Here is a 10,568-nt window from a genome sequence, read left to right as displayed (position 1 = left end):
TTATTACGTTCATTTCGATCTACCTCTTAAAAAAAATACTCTCAATTTTTTGCACTAACCTCTAACTCTCCAACCTTGCAGGTTTTTGGATTCCCTAGGGAGTGGCGGTGGGAGATGGATCGACGTCCAATTCCAGCTGGGGCGTATACCGATGGAGAGGAGCCATCAGGGGTTGGAACGGGTTGTTAGGAAACAATTCGTTCCTTATCTGTTCCCGGATCGGTTAAAATTCGGAGAACACGTCGTGACGCATGACGTGACGACGAAAGAGTGAGTAAAGAATTTTATCTATATGCGAGGAGAGAAACGCTTATCGAGAAAAAAAAAGTGCAAGATGCAAGAAAACCTTGAAATGTTTCGCATCGACTCGGAATTGACAATTGATTAACACAGATTACAGTTTCTCAACGTTTTTAGAAAAGCATTATTTGTTTGTTGTCACCTAAACAATTTTTATGGGATTTATTTTACTAGGCAACGAAAAAACTTGAAAATCAATAATAAATGAATATTTTTGACTCTCGCGTGAATATTAATTTAAATAGGATTTTTTATTGAAACTAACAACTGAAAAATATTTCTACTGAAAATTTTTTAAATTTTCATGAACTATTTCTAAGATTAGTTCTTTATTTTATGATGATTTTTTTTATTATTTCCTTCTGTCCTTCCAGTTGCATAATTATTTAAAGAATTCTGGAATTTCCTGCAAATTCATACGCTAGAAAATTTGTATGAAGTTCTGTCACTACTTACAAATTTTCTCAGTTTTGTTTATGGTATTCTGTTCTTTACTTTTTTCCTCATCCATTTATTTATACCATTGAAAAATGCATTTTTGATAGCTTGATTCATTTTGAACAAACAATCAATTGCTTGCTGAATCAACCTTTCATTCAAACTCTACACAGGGTTACTCTTTGACTCGTACAACATTTTAACAGTAGATTCTTGAGGTCAAAAGAAAAACTTTTTTCAGTTACCATTTTTTCCGATTCGGCCCTGATAAAAGATATAGCCATTTTAAAATTACATAATGAACTGTGCCACCACTGGAAAAACAAAATTACCGTCAGTATAACTAGCTGAATCTGAGACACTACACATCTGTGGATCTTTCAAACAGAGTTGTATTCAGCCAAAATCCCCCCCCCGGAAAAGATTCGTCAAATAAATGGAAAACTATATTCCGAAATTAATTTCATTCGATGAAACCGTTTGTGAGAACTGAAAATAACATTTTTTAATGGTAAAGAAAAAAAGTGTTTCTTTTGACCTCAAAAATCTACTGTTAAAAAATTTGTACGACTCAAAGACTCACCATGTATAAATACTAATAATTTTAAAACAATAACAAAACTACAGAAAACCTTATGAACAAACAAAAAAGACATCAACAAACGAATATTTGATCAAACCGGGAATATTCCAAGGTTGTTAAACTGTGGCAAAAAAACACTCATACAGGGTGTTTCATGAACAAATCCGAATTTCAAATAATTTTCACCTCTTTTTCCAGCTTCGTAAACCGACAAATAGCCAAAAACCCGGAACAGAAAACCGCCGTGATCAACATACTGAACGGTTCCTCCCAAGGTGCACCCTATATAGTGTTCGGTCCACCCGGCACCGGAAAAACCGACACTATAGTCGAAGCCATCTGTCAGATACTCAAGAAGACGGATAAGAAAGTGCTGGTTTGCGCACAGGCCAATGCCCATTGCGACATGTTGGCCATAAAACTCTCCAAGTACTTCCAACCCGACGAGATGTGCAGGGCCTACTCCAGTTCTAGACTCGCGTGAGTACCATTCCACAGTCACGCATGCGCTGGTCTGAATTTTTTCGAAGACGATGAGAGATCACTAACGTTCGGTTTCATAATCGAATTTAAAGTCACTTTAAGCTTAAAGCTTTCTTTACTGTCATTTTTGGTAGGGTTAAAGGAAGCTTCAAAATTAAAGAGACTTTAGGTTTGATTATGAAACCAGCCATTAGTAGGGCTAAAGGAGGCTTTATAATAAAAGTGACTTTAGGTTTGATTATGAAACCGGCCATTAGTAGGGTTAAAGGAAGCTTCAAAATTAAAGAGACTTTAGGTTTGATTATGAAACCAGCCGTTAGTAGGGCTAAAGGAGGCTTTATAATAAAAGTGACTTTAGGTTTGATTATGAAACCGGCCATTAGTAGGGTTAAAGGAAGCTTTAAAATTAAAGCGACTTTAGGTTTGATTATGAAACCACCCATTAGTAGGGTTAAAGGAAGCTTTATAATTAAAGTGACTTTAGGTTTGATTATGAAACCGGCCTTTAGTAGGGTTCAAGGAAGCTTTAAAATTAAAGCGACTTTAGGTTTGATTATGAAACCACCCATTAGTAGGGTTAAAGGAAGCTTTATAATTAAAGTGACTTTAGGTTTGATTATGAAACCGGCCTTTAGTAGGGTTAAAGGAAGCTTTAAAATTAAAGCGACTTTAGGTTTGATTATGAAACCACCCATTAGTAGGGTTAAAGGAAGCTTTATAATTAAAGTGACTTTAGGTTTGATTATGAAACCGGCCTTTAGTAGGGTTAAAGGAAGCTTTAAAATTAAAGCGACTTTAGGTTTGATTATGAAACCACCCATTAGAGTAGGGTTAAAGGAAGCTTTAAAAATTTTAAAATTAAAGGGACTTTAGGTTTGATTATGAAACCGGCCGTAAGTGTCTATTAACTTCACAAAAAAGAGTTTGAAATAAAACTTTTTCCCTTTTCATGTAGAGCATCTCCTAAAATTATTTAGAACTATACAAAGGGTTTCGTTTCTTCTGCACAGGCATCAACTTCGTTATTTTAAATGGTACACCCTATATATTTTTACATTTTTGAATTCCTTGTTCAAATTGAATATAAGTTTGATGACACAAGTATGTCTGAATTCTCAACGGTTTTCGAGAAATTTGACTTTTTATTAATATTTTGACAGTTTGAGGTATTTACATGAAGGACTATAGCCCCGTCCCTATTCAATGTAATTGATTCAAATTTGAACTGTGTCTAGTCAATAAATGATACACTAAAAATGTTCTAAGTGTGTGACCATATTATATACAGGGTCCACGAAAACGTAGATCTATTATCAAAACAGAAATTCATCAATTTTTTTCTTCTGTTCATTATTTAAACATTTTTTTTGTTCGCTCTTAGTTATTTTGAATAATGAAGAGAAAAAAATGTGGGTTGCCATTTGAAAAAATGAAGATTCTGATGAATTTATCTATTGATAATTGATCTGCTTTTTCGTGGACCCTGTATATAATATGGTTATTCACAAAGAAAATTTTTAGTGTTTCATTTATTGATTAGACACAGTCCAAATATGAATCAATTACATGGAATAAGGACGGAGCTATAGTCCTTCATGTAAGTACCTGTCAACTGTCAAAATATTAATAAGAAGTCAAATTTCTCGAAAACCGTTGAGAATTCAGAAATAGTTGTGTCATCAAACTTATATTCAAATTCAACAAGGAATTCAAGAATGTAAAAATATATAGGGTGTACCATTTAAAATAACGAAGTTGACAGCTGTGCAGAAGAAACGAAACACTCTGTATAGTTCTAAATAATTTTAGGAGATGCTCCACTTAAAAAGACAAAAGTTTTATTTCACCCTCTTTCTTGTAAACTTAATAGAATAAGAGTAATCGACCGCTGCCCTATGGCGCGGACACCATGTATATGGATCATAATTCGATGCTAGAATGACATTCTGAATGCTCACGACTGAATTATCGATCGAAAACAAACTAACGTTAATCCGTAAATCAAGCGTTGATTCCCCGATCAAGCTTGATCGTATTCTAGATTTACTTCACCTAGTAGCTTCAACAAAGTGATTTTTTTTTCAGGAGCTGGGTACCGCCCCAAGTGAGGAGATACGTCAACATGTCCTGCAGACGCATCGAAAAAATGCCATCGAGACACCTGAAACGTTACAGGATAGTCATATCGACGCTGATTTTCATCGGGAAATTCAACGAGGAATCCTACACGCCAGACTACGTGTTTGTCGACGAAGCAGCCCAAGCCACCGAACCGCAGGTCTGCATACCCTTCTCCAGGATGCGTAAGGGTGGTACTCTAGTACTCGCCGGAGATCCGAAGCAGCTCAGGCCGCTGGTCCAATCGCAAAAGGCCAGAGAATTCGGACTAGGTGAGTGTTACAAGTAATCGGTTATGAATATACTAATTTAGTCAGCAACGAGCTGACGTTTGCCGAACGCAAATGTGAACTAACAACGCCAGTTTGCCTCAAGACCATTCTAAACGAGGATGTATTGATATCTAGTTAGCCTAGACCATGCTTAAAAAAATATTGCATAGCCATAGCAACGAACAATAACTCATTAGAAGTGTCAGTGTGAAGTTTGAGGACAAAAAAGTAAACCAGAGTTCGGCAATAAATTAAAAGAAAGAAGATGTCCATCGAAATTGTGAAAATCGAAAAATTGGAGCATCGAGCCATCATCAAGTACCTGTATTTAAAAGGGTTAAGTGGTAAGCAGATTTACGAAGATGTGCTCAATACCCTTGGTGATCAATGTCCTTCGTATGCGACCGTGAAAAATTGGACTGCAAGCTTCAAAAGAGGTAAATTTTCCATTGAAGATGATGACCGATCGAGAAGGCCAGTTTCTGTGTCAGTCTCCGAAAATATCGATGCAGTTCATGACGTGATTTTATCAGACCGTCGAATTGGGCTAAAACAGATATCTGAACATATAGTTCACGTCAATTTAGACATGAGAGAAATTGCTGCAAAATGGATCCCCAAATGTTTGAATGTTGACCAAAAGCGTGCAAGGGTAGAAGCATCGCGTTCGATCTGTGCTCGATTTGAAAACGATGTAGACTTCTCAAACCGAATTTTTAGTTTAGATGAGACTTGGGTACATTTCTACGATCCAGAAACAAAGCAACAATCGATGGAATGGCGACACTCTGGTTCTCCAAGACCTAATAAGTTTCGTGTCCAAAAATCTGCTGGAAAAGTTCTTGCTTCAGTTTTTTGGGATTGCCATGGAGTGAGCATGATTGATTTTTTGGATAAGGGTAGAACAATAACCGGAGATTACTATTCGACATTACTGACTACTCTACGAGAAAAAATTAAAGAGAAAAGACGCGGAAAGCTACCCAAAGATGTTTTGTTTTTGCAGGACAACGCCCCTGCACACAAATCTCATGTTGCCATGCAAAAAATTCGTGATTTAGGGTTTGAATTACTAGAACACCCCCCTTATTCACCAGATTTGGCTCCATCGGACTATCATCTCTTTCCTCAACTGAAAAAAAGTTTAAAGGGTCGTAAATTTTCTTCCAACGAAGAGGTAATAAAAGCTGTGGAGGTCTAGTTTGCAGAGCAAGAAGAAACATTTTTTTTTTTTGAAAGGTCTAGAGACGTTGCAGATTCACTATAATAAATGTATCCAATTAAGAGGAGAAGCTGTTGAGGAATAAAATATTTTGACATTGAAATTTTGTTTGGTTCTATAGTAGGCTAAGAATTTTTCAATATATCCTCATAAATATGGTCAACGATCCAAATATTTTCAAAAGAACTTTTCGAAATTTTGTAAGGATTAAAACTGACGTCATTTTCGCAGATACCTCCCTCATGCAGAGGCTCATAGAAACCCAGCAGGTCTACCAGAACGGAGACGCCAGATTCATAACGACGCTAAGGACCAGCTACAGATGCCATCCGGCCATTCTCAAGATGACCAGCGAACTATTCTACGACTCCAAACTGACGGTAAGTTCATCAAAGACGAAAATAATCAGAATTCAAGATTAAAAAAATATTTTAATTTCAGTTCGAAGCCGATCCAAAAACGGCAGATCCCATCTCGAAGATAAACATATTTCCACATGTCAGCAACCTAAAACGCGAACGCGATACTAAAGATGGCTGTGGCGAAGCCCTAGAATTCTGCGCTGTGAGCTCAGCGGAGATGAGAGAAGGTCTATCGCCAAGGTAAGAACAATCGAAGAATACGAAAAGCATCTAGCCAAAAAATATTCCCCAAAGTCCTCAATAAATTTAAATTTGAACTCTTCTTTTCAGTTTCTTCAACTTGGATGAGGCCCTGATGATAGTCAAATATATCACGTCGTTACTGAAGGTATCAGTGCTACCACAAGTTGCCAAAGGAGACATAGGTGTCATCACACCCTACAGTAAACAGGTAAGTTCGATATCATCGGATTAAGTAAGAATTTTTTGAACTAAATCCGTTTTTATTGTGTAGGTGAATAAGATCAAGGACTTGCTGAGGAGATGCAGGTTCGGAGACATTGAAGTTGGTACAATCGAATCATTCCAAGGCAAGGAAAAACGTATAATCCTGATGAGTACAGTGAGGGGACAATTCGACCTTTTGAAGTTCGATAGTCAATACGGAATAGGGTTTTTGAAGCAGCCCGAGGTAAGTCACATCAAGGATATCATCAAACCATCAAAGAGTAGAAAACGCGCATATAACAACGCCAAACATTTCTGCTTCCAGCGATTCAACGTTGCCATCACTAGGGCCAGGAGCAAATTGGTCGTGGTCGGATGTCCAGTTGTACTGAACACCAATAGCTACTGGAGGAACTTCATGAATACCTGCCAACGATTCAAGACCTATTACGGCATGGAATGTACGTGGAGGGATCATTCTAAGGTCTTGGAAGGGGTCGCGAAGTTCCCTCAGCTAGATGCGGAGCTGAAAAACAAGTAAGTTTTAGTTAAAAGCGCTCCTACCTGAACTGATACCCTAAAACATCATATTCTTAACCGCCTGCACCTCAAAGAGATGCTTCAACTGATTCCTGCAGAATCTGGATCAAAAAACGTTTAGTGAAAGTTCGAGGAAACCATTTTATTTCATTCGAGGATGCTTCTTGACTATTGTTATTTGATTGAAAAAAAAATTTCAGAGACCCACTGATACAAGAGAAGGAAGAAGACACAGAAAGCGGGAGTTTCTTCTCTGCTTTAGGCGAAGAAACCGACAATGAGGAGATGGAAAATGAAGAGGTACATGATGGAGACATCATCCATGAAGAGCTTGAGATTGCAGAAATCCCCGATGCAGAGATCCACCATGCAGATATCCACCATGTAGATATCCACGGTACAGAGAGCTGTGATGCAGAGATCCACCAAGAAGAGATTCCCGATGCAGAGATCTACCATGCAGAGATCCACGATACAGAGAGCAGCGATGCAGAGATCCACCATGAAGTGATTCCTGATGCAGAGATTCACCACGCAGAGATCCACCACGCAGAGATCCACCACGCAGAGATCCACCACGCAGAGATCCACCACGCAGAGATCCACCACGCAGAGATCCACCACGCAGAGATCCACCACGCAGAGATCCACCACGCAGAGATCCACCATGCAGAGATCCCTGATGCTGAAATCCAGCATACAGAGATCCACGATACAGAAACCCGTGATGCAGAGATCCAACATGCAGAGATCCAAGATGCAGAGATCCAATATGCAGAGATCCAACATGCAGAGATCCGTGATACAGAAACCCGTGATGCAGAGATCTGCGATACAGAAATCCAACATTTAGAGATCCAATATGCAGAGATCCAACATGCAGAAATCCATCATTCAGAGATCCACAATACAGAGATCCACGAAACAGAGATCCGTGATGAAGAGATCCAACATGCAGACATCCACAATACAGAGATGCAGCATGTAGAAATCCACCATTCAGAGATCCACGAAACAGAGATCCGTGATGCAGAGATCCAACATGAAGAGATCCAACATGAAGAGATCCAAAATGCAGAGATCCAACATGCAGAGATCCAACATGCAGAGATCCAACATGCAGAGATCCAACATGCAGAGATCCAACTTGCAGAGATCCACGATACATATTTCCAACATGCAGAGATCCGTGATACAGAAATCAGCGATTCAGAGATCCAACATGCAGAAATCCACCATTCAGAGATCCACAATACAGAGATCCACGAAACAGAGATCCGTGATGAAGAGATCCAACATGCAGAGATCCAGCATGTAGAGTTCCAATATGCAGAGATTCAAGATGCAGAGATCCAACATGTAGAAATCCACCATTCAGAGATCCACGAAACAGAGATCCGTGATGCAGAGATCCAACATGCAGAGATCCAAGATGCAGAGATCCACGATACAGAGATCCAACATGCAGAGATCCGTGATACAGAAACCCGTGATGCAGAGATCTGCGATACAGAGATCCAAGATTTAGAGATCCAACATGCAGATATCCACCATTCAGAGATCCACAATACAGAGATCCACGAAACAGAGATCCGTGATGAAGAGATCAAACATGTAGAGATCCACGATACAGAGATCCAACATGTAGGGTTCCAATATGCAGAGATTCAAGATGCAGAGATCCGCGATTCAGAGATCCAACATGTAGAAATCAACCATTCAGAGATCCACGAAACAGAGATCCACGAAACAGAGATCCAACATGCAGAGATCCAACATGCAGAGATCCAAAATGCAGAGATCCAACATGTAGAAATCCACCATTCAGAGATCCACGAAACAGAGATCCGTGATGCAGAGATCCAACATGCAGAGATCCAAGATGCAGAGATCCACGATACAGAGATCCAACATGCAGAGATCCGTGATACAGAAACCCGTGATGCAGAGATCTGCGATACAGAGATCCAAGATTTAGAGATCCAACATGCAGATATCCACCATTCAGAGATCCACAATACAGAGATCCACGAAATAGAGATCCGTGATGAAGAGATCCACGATACAGAGATCCAACATGTAGATTTCCAATATGCAGAGATTCAAGATGCAGAGATCCGCGATTCAGAGATCCAACATGTAGAAATCAACCATTCAGAGATCCACGAAACAGAGATCCACGAAACAGAGATCCACGAAACAGAGATCCACGAAACAGAGATCCAACATGCAGAGATCCAACATGCAGAGATCCAACATGCAGAGATCCAACATGCAGAGATCCAACATGCAGAGATCCAACATGCAGAGATCCAACATGCAGAGATCCAAAATGCAGAGATCCAAGACGCAGAGAACCAAGACGCAGAAATCCGCGATTCAGAGATCCAACATGTAGAAGTCCACTATTCAGAGATCCACAATACAGAGATCCACGAAACAGAGATCCGTGATACAGAGATCCAACATGCAGAGATCCAAAATGCAGAGATCCAAAATGCAGAGATCCAACATGCAGAGAACCAAGACGCAGAGATCCAAAATGCAGAGATCCAACATGCAGAGATCCAAAATGCAGAGATCCAACATGCAGAGATCCGTGATACAGAAATCCGCGATTCAGAGATCCAACATGTAGAAATCCACCATTCAGAAATCCTTGATACAGAGACTCACGAAACAGAGATCCGTGATGCAGAGCTGCATCAGTTCCACGGTGTGGTAGTCTACGATGGAGAGGCCAACGAAGAAGAGATCTACGATGAAGAAATCCAAAATGAGGAGGACCATCATGAAGAGATCCAGTATGGAGAAGTTCAATATGAAGATGCCCAAGAAGTGGGAGAACCCGATAAAGAGATCCAGAATGAAGAGGCCCATGATGAAGTTACCCAAGATCATAACGACTCCCAAGATGAAGAGATCAATGATGGAAAGACCCTAAATGAAGAGGACATAAATACACAGGTCCTTGATGGAGACTTCGATAATGTAAAGATCCATGAAGGAGACAGCCAAAATGAAGAGGTCCATGAAGTAGGAGCCCATGACGAAGCTATCCAAAATGAAAAGGTCCTTGATAACGAAATCCAACATGAAGAGGTTGATAAAGAAGAGGTCCGTGAAGAAGACTTCCATAATGAAGAGATCCGTAAAGGTGAGATCCAGGATGAAGAGGCTCATGATAAAGATATCCACGAAGAAGTCAGTCAAAATGAAGAGGCTCATGAAGGAGGCAGCCAAAATGAAGAGGTCCATGATGAAGCAATCCAAAATGAAGAGGTCCTTGATGGAGAGATTCAAAACGAAAAGGTCCACGATAACGATATCCAGCATGAAGGGGTTGACAAAGAAGAAGATGGAGGAAAGAAGAGCGCTTCTTCCTCCTCTACTTCAGATGAAGAGGCAGAGCGTTCGAGCACGACAGGAAGCTCCTCAACGACTTCTGAATTTGAGTTCGTCGAGATACTGAGCTCCGATTTTGAGATGGTTGACGGCGATGAGCTAGAATAAGCCAGGGAGTTTTCTAAAGATCTCAGGGATTTTCAATACTCAATACAGCAATTCCATAGGTTGCTGCTATACGAATAAGTTTATGCTTTCTCTGTAAATATCTTGAATATATGTATATAATTCTTCTTATTGTAAATACTTTAAAAATGTATATAATACTAAATCAAGGGGCTGTAATTTTTTTTCTAAAGAATAAAGCTACGTTTTGTTAAAATATCTTTATTATTTCAAGTGGTACCCACTTAATGGGGGTAACTTATTGACCTATAAATTTTGTGTGAGTGGAAGTC

General features: G+C 39.4%; 1 protein-coding gene across 4 annotated transcripts; it reads left to right on the top strand.

Annotated features, from left to right (window-relative positions):
* The first annotated feature begins 60 nt into the window (after positions 1 to 60).
* On the top strand, positions 61 to 10,502 carry LOC123318831. Of its 4 annotated transcripts, none has more exons than XM_044905581.1 (10): positions 61 to 270; positions 1,520 to 1,801; positions 3,890 to 4,194; positions 5,648 to 5,796; positions 5,858 to 6,018; positions 6,109 to 6,229; positions 6,293 to 6,469; positions 6,551 to 6,762; positions 6,966 to 8,280; positions 8,326 to 10,502. In XM_044905581.1, the coding sequence occupies exons 1-10, from the start codon at positions 152 to 154 to the stop codon at positions 10,276 to 10,278; spliced, it is 4,794 nt and encodes a 1,597-aa protein (XP_044761516.1). In that variant the 5' UTR covers positions 61 to 151; the 3' UTR covers positions 10,279 to 10,502. The 4 variants fall into 4 exon arrangements, with proteins under 4 accessions (XP_044761516.1, XP_044761518.1, XP_044761517.1 ...); XM_044905583.1 differs by having other exon boundaries at positions 6,966 to 7,642; positions 7,988 to 10,501; XM_044905582.1 differs by having other exon boundaries at positions 6,966 to 8,107; positions 8,198 to 10,501.
* The last annotated feature ends 66 nt before the right edge of the window (positions 10,503 to 10,568 follow it).

The sequence above is a fragment of the Coccinella septempunctata genome, chromosome 8, assembly GCF_907165205.1.
Source record: "Coccinella septempunctata chromosome 8, icCocSept1.1, whole genome shotgun sequence".
Lineage (NCBI taxonomy): Eukaryota > Metazoa > Arthropoda > Insecta > Coleoptera > Coccinellidae > Coccinella > Coccinella septempunctata.
Note: the sequence above shows the minus strand (reverse complement) of the source record. Positions and strands in the feature narration are given on the sequence as shown.